The sequence below is a fragment of the Sus scrofa genome, chromosome 8, assembly GCF_000003025.6.
Source record: "Sus scrofa isolate TJ Tabasco breed Duroc chromosome 8, Sscrofa11.1, whole genome shotgun sequence".
NCBI classification, from domain to species: domain Eukaryota; kingdom Metazoa; phylum Chordata; class Mammalia; order Artiodactyla; family Suidae; genus Sus; species Sus scrofa.
In genome coordinates, this window is record NC_010450.4 from 112,862,285 (window position 1) to 112,881,597 (window position 19,313).

A 19,313-nucleotide genomic window follows, 5' to 3' on the forward strand; every position below is an offset into this window, starting at 1 on the left:
ACTACTTGGGTTGTTAACCACTGAACCACTACGAGAACTCCTAAAGATATTTATAATTTGTGATTTATTGAAACTTGCCCAGCTCTGGGAGAACTGCATCTTTTAAGTTCACTTTACTGCCTATTCTATTCCATTTGGGAAACTTTGTTTTTTCCCTGAGAGCGAATTCACACCTGAATAGTATTTACCACACAGCACACAATTTATTCTACCATTTTCTTCGTCAAGGTAGCTAGAGGATATTGTGGGTGGTTGTGGATGCTGAAAAATGGCCACAGATCCCCTCATACATTTTCTTCTGTGTGATAACTTTGATGGTGAACTTTGTTTAAAATTGTGGTCTGAGAAAACTGATTAATCTCAAAAATTAATTGTGCTAAAATATATTTCCTTTCCTTTCTTTCTTTTTTTTTTTTTTTTTTTTTTTTGGTCATTTTTGGCCACCTGAGGCATATGGAGCTCCCAGGCCAGGGATAAGATCAGAGCCACAGTCTTTTTTTTTTTTTTTTTTGTCTTTTTGCCATTTCTTGGGCCGCTCCTGCGGCACATGGAGGTTCCCAGGCTAGGGGTCCAATCGGAGCTGGAGCTGCCAGCCTACACCAGAGCCACAGAAACACAGGGATCCGAGCCACATCTGCAACCTACACCACAGCTCACAGCAACTTAATCCACTGAGCAAGGGCAGGGACCGAACCCGCAACCTCATAGTTCCTAGTCAGATTCGTTAACCACTGCGCCATGACGGGAACTCCAGAGCACAGTCTTGACCTAAGCCATAGATGCAGCAATGCTGGATCCTAACGCCACTGTGCCAGGCTGGGCATGGAATCCGTGTCCTGGTGGTTCCCAAGACACTGCTGATCCCATTGTGCCACAGCGGGACCTCCAATATTTTCCAACTGAACTGAAATATTTTTCTGTCATGTCATTAATATCTAAAAACTGCATAACGTGATTATTTCAGTTACTTATTTTGGTCAGAGAATCTTTCTATCTTTATGATGTCACATAAGACATCAACATTTTGAGTATGTGTTAGTTCACCTCTATGCTATATATCTCTATTGATAAGAACCCTAGAGGCCTAGAGGAGTGGATTATGCCCCTCCCTAAAAAAAAAAAAAAAAAAAAAAAAAAAAAAAAAAAAACCACACTTTTACCTATGTTAAAAGCTCTTTCCTCTATTTCCTTCATTTTTTTCTTTATCTTGTTCCCCCCCCCCCCCAACTTCTTCCTGGATTTAACATCCTGCCATGTCTCTCTGAAGTCAGAAGTCTGTGTATTTCTTTTTTTCCTGGGGCCTGGAGATTGGTAACAGGAGTTCTAGCGGTAATGCTGAGTCCTGGGTCAGGATCCTGGCTAGGCTAGTAGAGGAGAGAGGAGGGCTGTACAGCCACTAGTCATTGCTTCTGAGTTGGACCAATGGGAAGCATCAAAGAAATAGAACACATTTCATTTGGTTTAATACGCCTCAATAGAGGGCATCCTAATTTACATGGCATGGGAAAGGCATACCTCTCCAATTCTTTCCCAGTGGGCATGTCTGTAAAATGGGAGAGCATGAACATTGGAGAGACAGGGATTGTTACTACAGGGCCTGCTGGAGTTATAGGGCATTATGGTGGTTACAATGCTATAGCAGATGAAGGCTGATTTCTTGTTATGCTGATTCTGTAAGTTTCCTACTGCTATTGAAACAGATTACCACAAACTGAGTGAATTGAACAACACAAACTTATTAGAGTTCTGCCCTCAGATAACTTAAAATCAAAGAATTGGCAAAGCTGCTTTCCTTTTGGACACTCTGGGGAGAATTTGTTCCTTGACTCTTTCAGGTTCTAGAGACTGCCCATGTTCTTTGGCTTTCATCTTCAAAGCCAGTATGCACATTGATCTGACCTCTGCTTCTGTCATTTCTCTTCCTCTGAAATCCTGCCTCCCTCTTAGAAAGACCGTTGTGGTTACATTGGGCCCAACTATGTGATCAGAGAAAATCTTCCCATCTTAAAATCCCTAACTTAATCACACTCGCAAATCCATTTTGTTAAGTAAGGTAACATTCCCCATTGCAGGCTTTGGGGATTAGAACGTGGACATCTTTGGGAGTCCATTATTCTTCTAATCACATATCTGTTCTACAACCAGCCACCTGCCTTTTATTGCTGTTGATATGACTGATATCATCCAAGTGATAAACTGGAGTCACCTAGACGCTACCATTTTTGGTGCTATTTTTACTTTTTTGAATCCTCCTCCACATAGGAACCAAAACAACAACTGCGCTGAGAGGAATCCACAGAACCGAATGGGTTCAAATGCTCAGAGCTTTCTTGATCTACATGTTCTCTGTGCTGGAAGCAGTGAATCTACCAGGTTTTGAAATCATAGCGCTAATGACCGGTACAGTTGTGGGGTATTGTGTCCACCAAAGAAATAAAGTAAAACTAATCCTCTGGATAAAGATCCCAAATCCACAAAATTCCATCTCTATCTCTACTAAGACCTGGCAGTTCTGAGAGCCTGTAAGAATTGTTAATGTACCTTCTCATGGACAGTTTCCATGATATAAGAACACTGCATCATCCAAATTAAATGTGCACTCTACTGTCAGCATGGCTTTTCTCTTGAAATTTTAAGAGACTGGGCCTTGCCCCAAAGAAAAGTTCTTCATACTCTGTCTCTATACTTTTCATTAGAGAAACTGGTAGGGAGAGCATGAGGGGAAAGATGAATAAAGAGTAAGATGAGATGACAGACACCAGATGGTGACTTGCAAGACATGAATTCCACCCTCAGGACAATAGCAAGTATTGCAGGAATTTAGGTAGGTGGGGGAGAGGAGGGCACAGAGAAGTCAAGGGTTACTACTGGGTACTTTGACTTGGGGATGCTGGAAGGATGGCAGCTCCATTTACTGAGATGGAAATAAAGGAGGAAGAGCAGGGTTTGGAGCTAAGACGACGATCAAGTCGGACTTGCTTATAGGACATCTAAGTAGAAATGGCTTTAAGGCTCAGAAGAGAGGTTTAGGCTTGAAACATGGGTTTAGGACTCATCAGTGTGAGGGCCGTAATTGACAAACTACTGGAGGTAGAGTACAGAGAAGAGAAGATGGCATAAGACAGAGTCCTGAGGGCCATCAACATTTAGATATCCAGGCAGAGGAAGAGCTGGCAAAGAAGACTAAGGAATGGTTGGAGAGGTAACTGGAATATCAGAAAAGGTTGACATTTTAAAACTTTGTACTCATGTCTTGGGTGCTATTATTGGAAACACATTTAATCACAATTAAATGTGACTTAAAAATTGTTTCCTTGTATATAAAATGTGGCCACTGATCCCTTACTGGCCTCATGTGGTTAGGAGGTACAAATGAAAACATGTACTTGAAAATATTTTGTGAACTGTTGCTCCAGTGGTCTCAAAATCATTAGGAGGATGTGTTAAAACACGGATTACAGTGTTTCTGATTCAGTAATAGTAGTAGTTTCTGAGTCAGCAGATGTCAGGTGGGGGCCTAGAATTTGAATTTTGCCTAAATTCTCAGATGATGCTGATGTTGCTCTTTTGGGACCCCCCTTTGAGAACTGCTGTCTAATACAAACACAAGGAATTCGGCTTTTGGTTTTATAGCAAAATGCACTGTCTTCCTGCAATTTGTGTCTGTTTCATCCCCTATTTTTTCCCAATGTGTATCCTCCATCAACAATGTTGTTGAAACATCTTTATCTTGCTTCATACCTAGCATTACGCGTTTATGAAAGATAAAGTATTTTGTTGATTGTTTACATTAATGAGCAACCACTTGAAGTTAGCTTGATTAATAAGGGTAGAAACATATATTTCTTAGGAGGAGAAGGAGATAAGGGGGAACTCTTTCGAGTAAGAGGTGGGATTTTTTTTTTTTTTCCTTCAAAGTCCCTTAGATGGAGAATGCTACTTGTACCCTATTTTCAAAAAATCCCATTAGAGAACGTGTAATTTGATCCAGAGGGAGCAGCCTGAGGAGAGTCAGGTAAGAGGAAAAACTGACCTCATTCTTCAGTCTTTTCCGAAAGCCTGAGAAATGTGTGTATACCTCAACACTCGCTTCTTCAATCCCACAAAACAGGGAATCAGGAAAATGCATTAGCACCCTAGTACAGACTAGGAACACGGGGCGGGGAAGAGCGTCAGCCTCGTCAGGACAGAAGGAGACTGGGGGAGGGGAGAGAAAACTTCCCCCAGTCAGAGGCTGCAGCGTGGCCGTGGGAAGCGAGGGGAAGTGGGGAAATGTACTACAGGCGTCAGCCAGACACTTGGCCTCTCGGCGTGTGGGAAGGTGAGGGAGGAGGGAAAAGCCTGCACCACAGCTCCCGCCGCTGCTTTTAGTGAAGACCGAGAGCGCGAGAGCGTTCTGCTTCCCTTCTTCCCTCCTGGAGGCCATTCCTCCATATTTAACCAGGATAAAGAGGGGGCGCAGGGCCGAGCCCGAATGAGCCAGAGCTGCCGCTCCCCTCAACGGACCCCGCTTCGGCCCCCGGCCCAGGCGGGAGAAGGGGCGTTCGGCGCCGCCGAAGTTACTCCATGGAGGGGGGAGGGGTCGCATCGCGGGGGCCGCTCCAGCTCTTTGCATAAATTATGCTAATGAAAGACCTCCGGCTCAGCTTCCCCCCCCCACCCCGCGCCCGAGCTCCCCGCCCCTCAGGAGTTTCTCCTCGGACCGCCCGCGGGCTGGGCGAAGGTGAATATATTATGCTAATGAGGCGGGCTCCAGCCTAGGCTTGGAAGTGGGGGCGCACTGCAGCCGGAGCCGCGGGCGGGAGGCCGCGCGCCTGGAGGGGGTCGGAGGAGGGACGGCGCTTTCGGAGCGCGCGCGCACTCACACACTCACACACACACACACACACACACACTCACACACGAGCATCCCGAAGGGTATTTAAGGCTCGCAGACGCGAGGCTGCGGAGATACTTCGGGCGGCCGCGACTTCGCCCTCGCGACTCGCCTGTTCTCCTTGGGTGTTTGGTGTTCCTCGCTTCTCTCCCCCGTGGCCACCCCCTTTGCATTACGCTCTCGCAGCCTCTCGCAGCCGTTTTGCCTGGAACTGAATCCAGGTGGGAAACAGGTCGGCGTGAGGAAAAACACCGAATAGGTAGAAGGCAAACTAACAGAGGCGCAACAGGTCCGGCGCTGTGAGGCGAGGGCGAGCGGCGGCCCCTCTCAGCGCCTCGGGCCGCTGTCCCTCGGACCTCGCGCGGCCGCTCTTCTTAGGGAGGTCCCGGTCCTCTGAGGGGCCAAGGAGGGCACCCGGGTGGATTTCATCCCGGTTTTTACCTCACTGCCACCAGTCCCCAGTCGGAGGGTGCGTTTCACTCGCAGCTGGGAGGGGAGAAGAGAGCGGGGGATGGTCCACGTCTGCTGGTCTCGACGCTGAGGAAAGCAGCGGTCCACCTCCACTCCCCGGCTCAGACTCCGCCAACTAGTTGTGCAGCCACCAGGACTGAACTTTGGAGGAATCGTCCTTTTGCTTTCTTTTAAGATTGTTGGAAGTGGTAGAGGGTGGGAGGCGAAGCCGAGACAGCCGACCCCGCCACGATGCTGATGAAGAAGCAAGCAGGGAAAGGAGGGGGGCGGGAACCGGGCTCTGAGGACCCGAGCCCAGCCCGGCAGCGTTGTGTCCGGGCCGTGCCCCCGTGCGCGGTCCTGGCCGCCCTCCTGTCAGTGGTGGCCTTGATGTCTTGTCTCTACCTGGGGGTGAAAACCAACGACCTCCAGGCGAGGATCGCCGCTCTCGAAGCTGCCAAAGGGGACCCTTCCATCCGTCTGCTGCCTGATTGTCTGGATCAGCTGAAAGCAGTGGTGCAAGAAAAAGTGGAGCGACTACTGGCTCAGGTGTGGAAGGCTGGGGTATTTTGCAAGTGGAGTACATCTTGCATAGGCGTGATTCTGTGTACACGACCGGCCTCTGCCTTAATGTACGCAGACGTGGTATGGCTGTGTGTACACATTTATGCTAGGCCCCCACCTGTGCTCACTGTAGCATATATTTGTATGTGCACATCCTCTCATATCACCCTGTCTCTGTCATCTTCCCTTACTCTTCCGAATGTTTGCATGCTAAACATATATGGAGGTCTAAAAGGGGGGGGCAGAATGGCAGGGTGGCGTTTTACCTCTTTTTAGTTTCTAGAGGCACATGTGAATCTTTCCCAATGTTGTGAAAAATACTCCTTGGAGAGATAACATCTGTTTTATCCGATGTATGGTATAAGAAGCTTAGGGCTGTAGGTGTTGTTAAACAAATGGTAATCACTCTTGAAAGTGAAATAATCTTACATTATGATTTTAGATCAATTATTTCACTCATTGAATGTTTTCATATTAAATCTTTAACAAGAAGAAAAACGGTAGCTTTGTTTTTTTGTAAAGGATGCAGTCCAGGGGTGTTTGTGAAAGGAGAGTCATCGGAGTAGGGAGTTGAAAGGAATCTATGTTATGTTTATCAAAACCAGGGGTGCTTTAGACTACAGTTAGAGGGTTTTCTGGGACTTGCTCTTCCAACAGAGAAGCTATTTGGCAGGAGTTGCAGAATAACATGATAAGCGGTTGACCTTCATGTATAAAATATTGGTTGTTTTAAAACCCATAGCTTGCTTGGAACTGCACCATGTTCATGCTGGGTTTTGTTTTTTGTTTTTGTTTGTTTGTTTGTTTTTTGCATTGACTGCTTATGCTTGAGCTGGGAGAGAGGGTGGTGGTAGTTGAAAAATGAAGAAAGATGTTGTACGAGTCTAACAGTCTTGAGACCATGTCAATGGTCATTTTCTTTTTTAGGGCTTGGGTACTGTTACCTTTTGACTCAAGTCCAAGTACATATGTAAACATTAGTTATACAGGCTGGTAAGTCAAACATATGGCTCAAGAGTCCCCAAAGAATCCATTTCTCTATACTGCTACTGATGATTGTTAATACATCTTCTTTTCCTACAGAAATCCTATGAACATATGGCTAAAATAAGAATTGCAAGAGAAGCACCTTCAGAGTGCAACTGCCCGGCAGGTAAAATGGAACTTATTTCACAAGATTTCCTCCATAGCAGAGCATTTTAAAACAAAGGTCCAGTGTCTGTCAAGTCTACCTGTAATAATAGTCAAGAAAGAATGCAGACCCAAGTTTCTTTAATAAAATCAACATGTCTGGGTAAAAGAATGGCACATAAAGCGCCAAATATTATTTTAAGCAGCATACCATGGTCTGTTAAGGGAAAGCAAAGAAGGTAGAGATAATCACCAAAGAAAATACAGGTGAGGTGATGTCCAAAGACAAAATTCTTAGATTCACAGTTTGAAAATTTTCTTCAGTTTTATTCCATTTTAATATACGTGATGAAAGATGCATGTTTCTGCAGAGAACACGTTAGATTCTGAATTCCTTAGTGCTAATGTTGCATTAGTACAGGTTTCTGTTTTTTCTCTTCGACATGTGATTATGTTAGTAAACCACCTTCATTTCTTCACTGCTTTTATTTTCTGTCAGAAAGGTTCTCTCAGTGGATTCAACTGATAGGTCATGAAAGACTCCTGTGAGTCTTAAGATTTTTGTTTCAGATAAATATTGTTAATGTATTTATGAACATTTTAGTTCCTTTTATCATCGTGTATAGAAAAGTGAAGCTCTTACATTTTCTTTAATATTTAGGAATGTGATACTTAGCTACTTACACTGTATGGAAAGGCTAGTTATTGTATTTTTTTTCCCACATTCTGAGTTTTTTTTGCCTCATGTTAATTTGTTTTGACACAGCTAAACCAGACACCATGTTTAGAAATTGCAAATGTCAACTCCTGGTTGTACATCATAAAAATTTTACTATTTATGTTCTGCTATGTCGTTGACCATAATGCAGCTATATTAAAAAAAAAAAATGAAGCCCTTTCAATTGAGAAGACATTTACATTAGGTAACAAGAAAACAAACAGTTAATGTTGGCCATGGTAGGTTTCATTCTTAGTTGTTCTAAGCTGGCAAAGATCTCAGAAGTCAGAAATTCAAGGAAGGCACTTTTCTAGTGCAGGAATTAACTAACAACAACCTCATCAGCCTGTAGGGATTATTTAAATTCCCAAGACAGTTGGAACAGGACCTCACTAATCATATGACTTAGAATCCAGCGTTTTCTTTATACAATACTCTTGCTAGCTTTGAAAAATAACTAGTATTTAATTAGTAGGATTCTTAGTGAACTTGGTAAAAAAGTGGAAAAGTGACAACCACAGCACCGAATTCTGTTCTTTTGGGTTTAACTGCTTCATGATGTTTGATGTAACCTGGTTGTTGAGGTCTAGTTTATAATCTGGATGAAAGACTTACCTTTTGAGTTCACCTTATAATTATTTTGGAAGATCATTTTGAACCAATTTTTTTTCTTAACATATTGATTTAACAATAAGTAGTGATTTCACCATGATAACAAGTAAATAAATAATAAATGGCGGTTTCCTTGGCTTTTTTGTCGGTTCTCACTAATGGTTGCTTTACTTTCTTGCCACCACTAGAGCTCTACATTATACCACTTTTCACCAGGTTACTTGAGAGGTAAACCTCTGAAGGTGCATATTCCAATACACGAAATTAAACGGGTTTCTTGCTGACAAATGACTGCTATAGAACCACTCTTTTCTGCTTGTGAAGGTATAATTGAAGTCAAGGCATTATGTTGAAAATAGTATTCTGGGGAAAACCAGCTATTTTGAATTATGGTCAGTGAGGTATTGTTTTAGGGAATGAATGCTCTGGCCAAGAGGATTAGAAAGGAGATACAGCACTTCCCACCTGGTTTGGCTTTCACTCTGGTTTGCAGTGACTAAGAGTTGTCACCCAGACATCTGTTTGTAGGGCAGAGTGAGATAAGTCTGTGACCTCAGCCCAGTTCCTGTGGACAGATGCCCACCCCTTGAAGTTGACACTCTTGTTGACAGTCCCCGTCACAGAGCCAAGGACTAAATGCAGAGGACTAACGCTGTGTTGTTTGTGTTCACTTTTGATAGAATCCAGTCCCAGTGAGGTTTATCCAGGTAGGCTACAAGAAATCATAGGCTTGAAATTTTTTTTTTTTTTTTAAACACAAGAAGGACATTTTGTGGGAGAGACATGAAAAAGAATGAATGGTTTTTTATTGTGGGAAAAACATTCTCTCATTTAATCTTCACAACAACCCTGAGAATTAAGTATTAGTAATCTCATTTTACAGATGGAGAAGCTGAGCTCAAAGAAGGTGACAAAATTAACATAGTAAAGACAAGGTCAGGATTCATGCTCACATCTGACAGAATCGAAAGCCCAAAGTCTAATGAGGAATTGAGGACGAATATAGGTTTTGGAGCTGGATGATTCTGGATTGGAATCCTAGGTCGACTACTAAATAATTGTGTGACCTGTTCAAAGTAAGGAACGCTCTATGTTCCAGTTTCCTCATCTGCAAAATAGTGGCTAATCCTCCCTTCCTCATAGGTTGATAGTTTACCTAAAATCTGGCATATTAATGGCTCTTCATTAGGTGAAAGCAGTTACTATTCTTTGTAATGTATTATGTGTTACTTGATTCTTTCTGGTCCAAGGGGACACATGTGGTAGGTGGGAAAAATGAGACCTGGAGGTGGATAACTTGCTCAAAACCCCATGCTTAGTTAATGGCAGGTTTTTAAACAAAATTAAACAAATACATCTGCTTGATTAGGCAAATATATCTGTAGATCATTCATGCAGATAATCAATAAGTCAGTATCTCTTAGTGCTACATCAATCAAGATGGGTTCTTTAAAGATATTTGTACTAGTCTACTAAATTATGTTTACCAAAATTGTAGGAAAAACCTTTGAACTTGTAAGTAAACCATGATTGAAGTAGATAGAATCAAGGCATAAGGGTGTGGGAATAAAGAATGTCTTCACAGTTTTGATACCAGATGTTTACAAAAAGAAGAACTTTAACTATCTGACTCATTTTTGCACTTATATTTTTTTAACAGCTTTACTGAAGTATATTTTATGATATTTAACTGTAGATTTAAAGATTAAAAAAATATGGAACCGGGCAGTCGTCACCACAATCCAATTTTAGATCACTTCATCATTCCCCCAAATTCGTATTTACTTTTTTTCAAGTGCTGAAGAGAAGCTCTATTTTTGAATATTTGCTTTAAAGAAACCTCAGAATAAAAATTTAAAAACCATACAAATTAGAGTTCTGTTTAACAGAATATTTGATTTAGCAGGAGCTGAACCTTGTAAATTCAACTGACATTTGTGATTTGGCCTCTGGAAAACATGACCCTCATAGGAGAGAATAAATAAATAATTGGAGTCTTTCCAATGGCTATAGAATTCCATTTTTTTGTTTGTTTGTTTTGTTCTTGGAGTCCTACGTAAAGTTTGTACAAACCAGCCATATTTATGGGGTCGTTTCTATGTTCCAACTGATAAAGAACACTGGGAACCAAGCTGCCAGCAAAAAGATGTTTAGATCAGAAAAGTTTCTATACCTTACTCATCAGTATTGTTGCCTGCCCAGGGAATTAGATGAAAGAACCTCTGTGGTGTAATGGACAGAGAACATGAATGGGCAGTAAAGAATTTGGAGTTCTAGTTATGATGACCAATAATGGGCTTTCTTCCATGGCAGAATTTCTGGAGGAGCAATCAATCAACCCATAAGACTGCTTTGATGATAGCCTCTGCTATATTCAGATAAAGAACTTTTCCTAATCAAGGGGTTGCATTAATATCATCTGGGTCATGGAATATAAAATCTGTAAATTAGTTCAACGAAAAAATCCTGAAGATGTTATGTCTGACAAATGAGAGAGTATTTACGCTATTCTTAAATCTTATTTTTGAATAAAGTATATTGATTTTTTTCTTATAACAAATAAAATTTTGATAAAAATATAGCCCCCCCCCCCCGAGAATACAGAGTTCTAATCCTGGCTTTGTCATTAACATGTTATACAATCTTGGGGAAATCATTTCCAAGAATGACTTTTATAGCATCTGTTCTCATAGCCCCCAAATATGCGTGTTAGACTAGAATGATTTTGAAGGGCATCAGTCAGTTCTCTAGGTATGAGGACGCTGTTGTGTGCTAAATGCCTAGGTATGGGGAAAATGCTCATGAAAAAGGTAGCCTTGGTATCTGCCCTCATGGTGCTTACATTTCAATGAAGATGGCAGACATTTAAAAATGATATGGGAGTTCCCGTCGTGGCGCAGTGGTTAACGAATCCGACTAGGAACCATGAGGTTGCGGGTTCTGTCCCTGCACTTACTCAGTGGGTTAACGATCCGGTGTTGCCGTGAGCTGTGGTGTAGGTTGCAGATGCGGCTTGCATCTCGCGTTACTGTGGCTCTGGCGTAGGCCGGAGACTACAGCTCCGATTGGACCCCTAGCCTGGGAACCTCCATATGCCCTGGGAGCGGCCCAAGAAATAGCAAAAAGACAAAAAAAAAAAAGATATGAATTTGTAGGCATGACAGGTACAACCAAGAAAAAGTACAGTATGCTTTGGGGCACATGACCAAGATTTCTTTGATACTGTAAATACTATGTTTTTGTTTGTTGTTTTTGCTTTTCTTGGGGCGGGAAAAGGAAAAATTCACAGTAGGAGAAAGTCATAATATGAGAAAACCTGGCTTCTGATTACAAATAAAAGCTCTAGCAATGGATAAAAAACTGATTTGTATAGCCTCACCTGGCTTTTGGTGTTCCAAGACCAAATTTATGGCCAGACGAAGGTACACTGATAGATGGTTTACCTACGGTAATATTCAACTGAAACCAGAAGTGGCCTTTATGTGTACAAGGTTGTGATAGATAGGATGGGGATCTGTTTTTCTACATTTCTCCTGAAAACAGTGAGATTTGGGTTGAATAAGAGTTGAAACTTCCTGCCTGGTGGTACTGAATAGTTCCACTGAACCTGGCTCCATTAAGGTTCAGATAATGATGAAAAAATGTAGCACATCTAGTCATCTGCTCAGAGAATTTAGATAGAAACAAGAAAGACATATTCCATGATTTCCAAAGTTCTTCCACACCCTCCAGGTCAATGAAAATGATTGGGCACAAAATAAAATTAAATAGAGGCAAGTAGAAGTACCTCTGATTCATAAATGTGAGTGATACAGCCTCTGGGGACTGGTTTTCTGGCATGTTCTCATTTGGGTTAGAAATAAATGTTAACTGTAGCTTTAAGGTTGTGCACCCTTTCCCATCATATAAGAAGACTCTTAAATTACTTTGCTAACATACATTTACTTTATCATATAAAACCTGTGTTTCCTACTAACATGGTTTTTCACTTATGCTATACATTTTTCCTAACCAGCCACGCAATGAATGGAAAGAGTGCATCAAGTAAGGACATAATAATGTATAGATTTTCAATTATGTGAGGTAAAGAATAGTCAGAAACCGTTTGCAGAAAGAAAGCAAATTAAAATGCCATAAATGCTATTTAAATGAGAATAGCAGGTATTCTCCTCTTCTCCTAGGGCCAAACAATACAGTGAGACAACTGAGTGCCTCAAAGCTTTCATGTTAAATGGTTTTAGTCCTTACTGAGTACAACGGTTTCAGTCTAACACTTTTAGTTGGTTCAGTAGTGACAGCCGGCAAAATGCCCTGTCACCCGAAGGATGGGGAACGCGTTGCCTCTTGAAGCAGTGTTCTTGTCTCTTAGCTTCTCTTCTGTTTCTCTTGTCTAAAAGTCACTAAGAGGCAAATCCTTCAAATACTCGCTTCTCTTTCCTAATTAGTAATTCTGTTTTTTTTCTTTTTTTTTTCCCCATGAGCTGGGAATTACTTTCAAGAAGGGCATACATTCGGCATCAGGGTTAACTGTTCTAGCTCATGTGAAGACTGAATAGGTACAGGAGCCTCTCAGGGTCCTAATAACCTATCGTGCTTCTGATTGGTTGGTACCTGTGTAAGGTCAACTGTATGGCATTTAAAAAAAAACAGGATTCGAATGTCAAAATTAGATCTAGGAGTAGAGGAGGGCATCCTCTCTTCTATGAGCTTAGGTGGATGGATAGCTGGTGGGTAAACATGCCAGAATCAGGACAGGTTTACAGTTCAGGGGGCATGTCTGGTGCAGGGGGAAGCTCACTAGACTCTTGGCAAAGTAACATCGCTCTATGTTATCTTGAGTGGAAACCATCCAAAGCCTATAATGAAAAAGTGTTTTTATTCAACCCTTCTACTTTATAAATGCTACTTGGTGGTTTGTTGGAAGCTGAGAATGTGAAAACTGTTATGAGTCAGTCTGGGCTGCAGGCAATATAGCCTAGTATGTGACCACTAAACATAGAAGCATCCCCCCTCTCTGGTTTGTCAGTCCTGGTGAAGGTCCAATGGCTTAATGCACCATGATATTTAGATATTTAACACTTTTTTTTTTTTTTTTTTGGAATTTGTGTTTGCAGTGACTGGCACACACACATACTAAATTCTTACATGCATAGTTACTGTTTCATTTGGAATGTGTTGAGCAACCTTCCAGTTAAAAGATGTTTTACAGTCAACTTTTAAAAAGGAGATGCAGAAGAGTGGGAAGAAAAGTAAATGGAATTCACAAATAGAAAATGAGCACTTTTCATTGGCATCACATGTTCCTTTACATGAGTATTCTGTCATTTAAATGATAGGATTCCTTGAAGAAATGCCTCCAGATGGCAGGCACCTTCCCTTTGTGACCACAAGGAGGAGGAACTGAGCTGAAAAGTGGAACTTCCTCTATCCTTTCAGCTCCTTCTTAAATTCCTAGCACTTTTATCCCTCGACTTCTGTTTGCTATGGAAAAGTTTAATAGAGGGAGCAAGTAATTTTTCCATCTATGTTTGAAGACTAGAATGTCCTATTAGCTTTAAGATATTTAAAATAACCTGGTCATTTCACATTTGTACTAGTCAAAAAGTTTAGTTATTTAATAGATAAATTCACATATATAAGCCTGGTATTCCAATAGCTAGAAGAAATGAACTAAATGTAATTGAATTTACCAGTTGGATTTTGTGCTTATATTCTGTAATTTCTCAGAATCAAGAATCATTTGGAATCACTATCACATTTTTTACATCATTTCATCTGTCTCCATTTCAACTTCAGTCACCACATAGTATGATAGTTGGAATGCATTCTTAATTTTTCTCATGCTGTGTTCCTTAGTTTGATTGCTTAGTCTAATTTACCAGGAATGCCAAATCCCACTTCATTTGGATATTCATAATTTAGATTTGGGGAGGTCTAGGCTTCTGGATTTTGTACACAAAGTTTTTCCTGTATTTTAAATGCAATCAGCACATATTTAAATACAGTTTTCACATTTAGGCTAAGTGGCTAAGGAAATTGGATGAATTGTAGCCAGCTCTAGCTTGTACATTATGGTTATACTAATAGTTAGAATATATCTAACTAGAAGTAGACCTGATCATGGCAAAGATAAAATCTATTTTTCTCTTCTTGTTTTTCTTTTTTTTGCATTTTAGAGTTGCACCCATGGCATATGAAAGTTCTCAGACTAGGGGTCGAATTGGACCTGTAGCCGCCAGCCTACGCTGCTGCTGCCACATCCACGTGGAATCTGCTGTAGCTTATGGCAATGCCAGACCTAACCCACAGAGGGAGGCCAGGGATCGAACCGTCATCCTCATGAATACTAATCAGGTTCTTAACTGCTGAGCCACAACGTGACTCTTATTTTTGTTTTCTTTATCAGAGAGTTCACATGTAAGGAGAGAGAAAAGGGGAAGGAAAAAGCCACCCATATCCTGTAATCTCTTGATAACATAGCTCTTTACCATCATATTTAGCAAGCTTGGTACTTCAGAGTTCCTGTTATAATATAAACCTGGACAATGGCTAGAGAGTCAAAGGAATCCTCCATTATAGTTCTGTTTCCAGCATCCTCTTTGCTCTTGTTGCAGCTAAAGGGAAAGAAAAATCTCACGGGAGTCTCTCCTTCCAGTCAATTACAGGGCCAGCAGGGTGGTATTATTTTGATCCTTAAGATGCTAGAATTAAATATGCCTGGAAAATTGACACGGTTCTTTCCCAACATGCCCATATCTTAGGTCAGTTCTGGCAGTTATTAAAAGTAAATTGTATTATCCTTCCAGGAATTGTGAAACTCTAATTTGCATCTCAGTGACTTCGAAATCCAGCTGGCATTTTAAAAATGTACATAAAAAGATCATAAGATAAAATATTTCCATAAACCATGCACAAAACCAATCTTTTGACTTTAAAGTTATGTTAGAATTGCTAGCAAATTATAGGGTTTTGCCAGGGAACTTTGGAATACTAAAAATCATTTTTTACTGAAAAAAAATTAGGGCTCAGGGTCGGAGCAGATGAAGTTTGAATGAACACAAGCATCTCAAATAGTTGCCTTTCTGAGGATGGTTGTCAACCTGGTTGGGGTCAAGTGAGTTTAGTGTGTCAAGGGTCAGGTGTCCCTTGTGGGCCGATCCTGATGCTAACGGCTAAGTGGTCTCACAGAGTGATTGCATTCTGTTTCCTGAGGGAGTGGGTCGGGAGTCCATCTCTACAATCTCCTTTATGGTTCCAAGGCCGGGATCTGGTTTGTATCTCTTTATCTCTAGGGCATGTTGTAGAGTTCTCTATAGAACGTTAGCTGTAAAAGTTCAAAATGATCATAACGAAGGTCTGTCAACTTGACTTGGTTGAGAACTTTTATTCTTTATCTCTTTATATACACTAATATCCTTATCCCCATGCCTTTTAAACATTTGCTCTGAGGACTTTGTGAGCCAAAACATATTAAAGCTAATACAAATCTAGAGATCAGGTGGTTCAAGGGTTTTCCAAGATTCTCAAAGAGGCTGAACTTTTAGAAAAAAATGAAATCTTATGAGGAAACCCAGCATGTGACATTGGATACAATGTTATCTACACATACAGTGACTGACCTCAGTGGTCTGAGGGGATAGAAGCCAAACCCTGTATGATCTTTCTGCTGTCCACCCCACTCCCCTATAATGGCCCCTGAGGTATCTCCAGAGACCCTTGAGACTCCACTACATATTGTTAGAAAATTACTGAAAGTCCAATCCCTGGAGTGACTCCAGCTTCTGTGACTAGATATATCCTATGCTTATCAGTACCGAACTCATCTCCAAAATTCTGTAACTAAGAAAAATTATAAGGAATGATGGAAGCGAAATTATTTAGTATAATGAAATGGAATTCAGAAATGACTGTTCATATAATGTTGCTCTTTAATGAGTTGTAATAATCCAACAAAGAACTTTTAATAGTAAAAGTGGTGCTAAAAAGCTGGAAAAGTACTCTTGTGTAACTGAGCACGCAACTGTGTATCAGGAAATCATCTTCCCTTGTCCCTTTTCTTAAAGTCATTTATTTTTTAAGCTTCGAAGTCACAATATTGTTCTTGTTTTTATGCAGTTTTTCGTATGTTTTTTTCATATTTCTTCTTTTGTATTTTCACATATTCTTTAATTTTAGATATTAATATGGGGCTTTCTTACCAAGTTATAGCAATCCATTGCCTGTTTTGTATATTTATTTAAAGCATTTTTTCAACTAATAGTGATACTTGGTTTGCAAAGTAGGTTACAAAAAATAACTATCCCCAAATTATATTATTTATAGAAAATGTATATTGTGAGAAGGTTGTTATTAAAGATACTTCTAAGACCTTTGAGACTTTTTCAAAAAATTTTTTTATTATACTTGATTTACAGTGTTTGGTTTGAGATGTTTTTACTGATCTAATTTTTATTTGTATTAAACTGATGATGTTTATGTATTGAAATTTGAATTGACAATACAAGGTGAAAAAATATGAATTGTGCATTCATGTTTAAATAATAATAGGAAAAAATCTTCAGGAATTAACAACATTTTAGCCAACATGGAAGGGATATCTGTAGTACATTTCAGAGAGAAAGTGTAAATCTGGGTATAATTATACTATACCGAGTACAACGAAAGGAAGTTTGAAAGATATTCTCTTCCTTGCATTGAAATGAATGTCTACTGTCATCACCAGTGCTGTTTACTGTATGAGTAGCTGGTATGGACAGTAGTTATGCCAAGTGCAACACCTTGATTGTCTTACTGGGTAAATAACAGAATGATAATTGGACAAATTTTTGAGCTTTGTTGAACTTTGCTTTTTTTTTCCATTTATTTATTTATTTAATGATTTTAATTTTTTCCATTATAGTTGATTTACAGTGTTCTGTCAATTTCTACTGTACAGCAAAATGTCCCAGTTATACATATATAACTTTCTTTTTCCCACGCTATCCTCCATCATGTTCCATCACAAGTGACTAGATGTAATTCCTTGTGCTGTACAGCAAAATCTCATTGCTTATCCACTCCAAATGTGATAGTTTGCATCTATTAATCCTAGACTCCCAGTCCATCACACTTCCCCAACCCCCCACCTTGGCAACCACAAGTCTGTTCTCCAAGTCCATGAGTTTCTTTTCTGTAGAAAGGTTCATTTGTGCCATGTATTAGATTCCAGATATAAGTGATATCATATGGTATTTGTCTTTCTCTTTCTGACTTACTTCACTTAGTATGAATGGCTCTAGTTCCATCCATGTTGCTGCAAATGGCATTATTTTGTTCTTTTTAATAGCTAAGTAGTATTCCATTGTGTATATATACCATATCTTCCATATCTTCTTTCTTTATCTTTTTTTTTTTTTTTTTTTAGCTTTTCTAGGGCCGCACCTGCAGCATGTGGAGGTTCCCAAGCTAGACCTAGGGGTCTAATCGGAGCTGTGGCATCCTATGCCACAGCTCACGGCAATGCCGGATCCTTAACCCACTGAGCAATGCCAGGGATCCAGCCTGCGGCCTTATGGTTCCTAGTTGGATTTGTTAATCACTGACTGAGCCTATACTACATCTTCTTAATCCATTCATTTGTTGATGGACATTTAGGTTGTTTCATGTCTTGGCTATTGTGAATAGTGCTGCAGTGAACATACGGGTGCATGTATCTTTTTCAAGGAAAATTTTGTTCAGATATATGCCCAAGAGTGAGATTGCTGGGTCATATGGTAGTTCTATATTTAGTTTTCTGAAATACCTCCATACTGTTTTCTATAGTGGTTGTACAGCTTTACCTTTTGAGAGAAGACGATTATTAGTAAAGCAGCAAAGATAGGCTGACCAAGTACTAAAGGTTGGAAGGACCATACATGCCAGCCAAAGCTATTGTAAGTTACAGAAAAGAGGTTTAACCGAACAAACTATCCCCTAAATTTACTGTCAAAACCCTACAGATAAGAGTTTAAGCAGTGGGCTTGATAGTATGACATAGTATATACAATACTGTATATATAGTATGCATCCAGAAGTTTTTAATAAAAGAAAAACTCTAGCATTGAGAAAGTACATACACAAAAAAACCATTGCCTTTATGTTCTTGTATATAGATTCTTTCTGTGAATAGTTTTTTAATACTTTAATAAAAAAATAAACTGCAGCTACTTCTGAGGATACTTTCCTGAGTATTGCTTTGGTTTTGCATATAAGTTCTGTATGAAAATGCTATGTGTTGGTGGTAACATTTATGCTACCATTTTTGAATATTAAAAAGAAAGTTAATTTATTTTTATGGCAAAAAGCACCCTTGAATTGGGAGGTCTGAGGGTATACTTTGTGTTTTCTATGTGTGAGCCCATGCACATTAGATTCATAATATATTTTACTCTTTTAAGCCTTTATCTGTTTGAGCTAAAACCCCTTGCTTCAGCCTCAGTCCTCAAGAAGAAATCCCACGGAGAGGAATTTTGTAATTGGTCACGTTTATCCCTTAGATATGTGTATCATATTTCATTTTTCTCCTAACTTTCAATTTTTTAAAGCCTTAATTTTTGTTTAACTGTAGTCATATGCCACTATCATTTTGAACATTCACGTGGCTTTTGAAGTTGTAGGATGTGATGAGATTAATAGTGTTCATTAAACTGAAAACCAAGAATGAACACAACAAACCCACCCAGAGACAGAGATGTGATGGTCTAATTAGGTTCTCCGTGTATAAACATTGCCCCAAAGTGGTCTTTTGTTGGCAGAGTGGACAGGGCTGTCTTTGGGATGTAGCTGTATGTCAATAAAACTTCAAAAATAGAGGACCTTGGGGGCTCCCTGGTGGCTCAGAGGGTTAAGGACCCTACATTGTTGCTGCTGTGGCTCAGGTTGCTACTGTGGTGCAGGTTCAATCCCTGGTCTGGGAACTTCTGCATGCCATGGGAAAGGTCAAAA

General features: G+C 40.2%; 1 protein-coding gene across 1 annotated transcript in view; it reads left to right on the forward strand.

The window, feature by feature from the left end:
* Positions 4,313–19,313, forward strand: part of COL25A1 (collagen type XXV alpha 1 chain) — a 469,169-nt gene continuing 454,168 nt past the window's right edge. The window contains 2 exon segments of the mRNA XM_021101684.1: positions 4,313–5,875; positions 6,974–7,043. Of these exon segments, the coding sequence (XP_020957343.1) occupies positions 5,579–5,875; positions 6,974–7,043 (367 nt within the window). The 5' untranslated portion in view covers positions 4,313–5,578.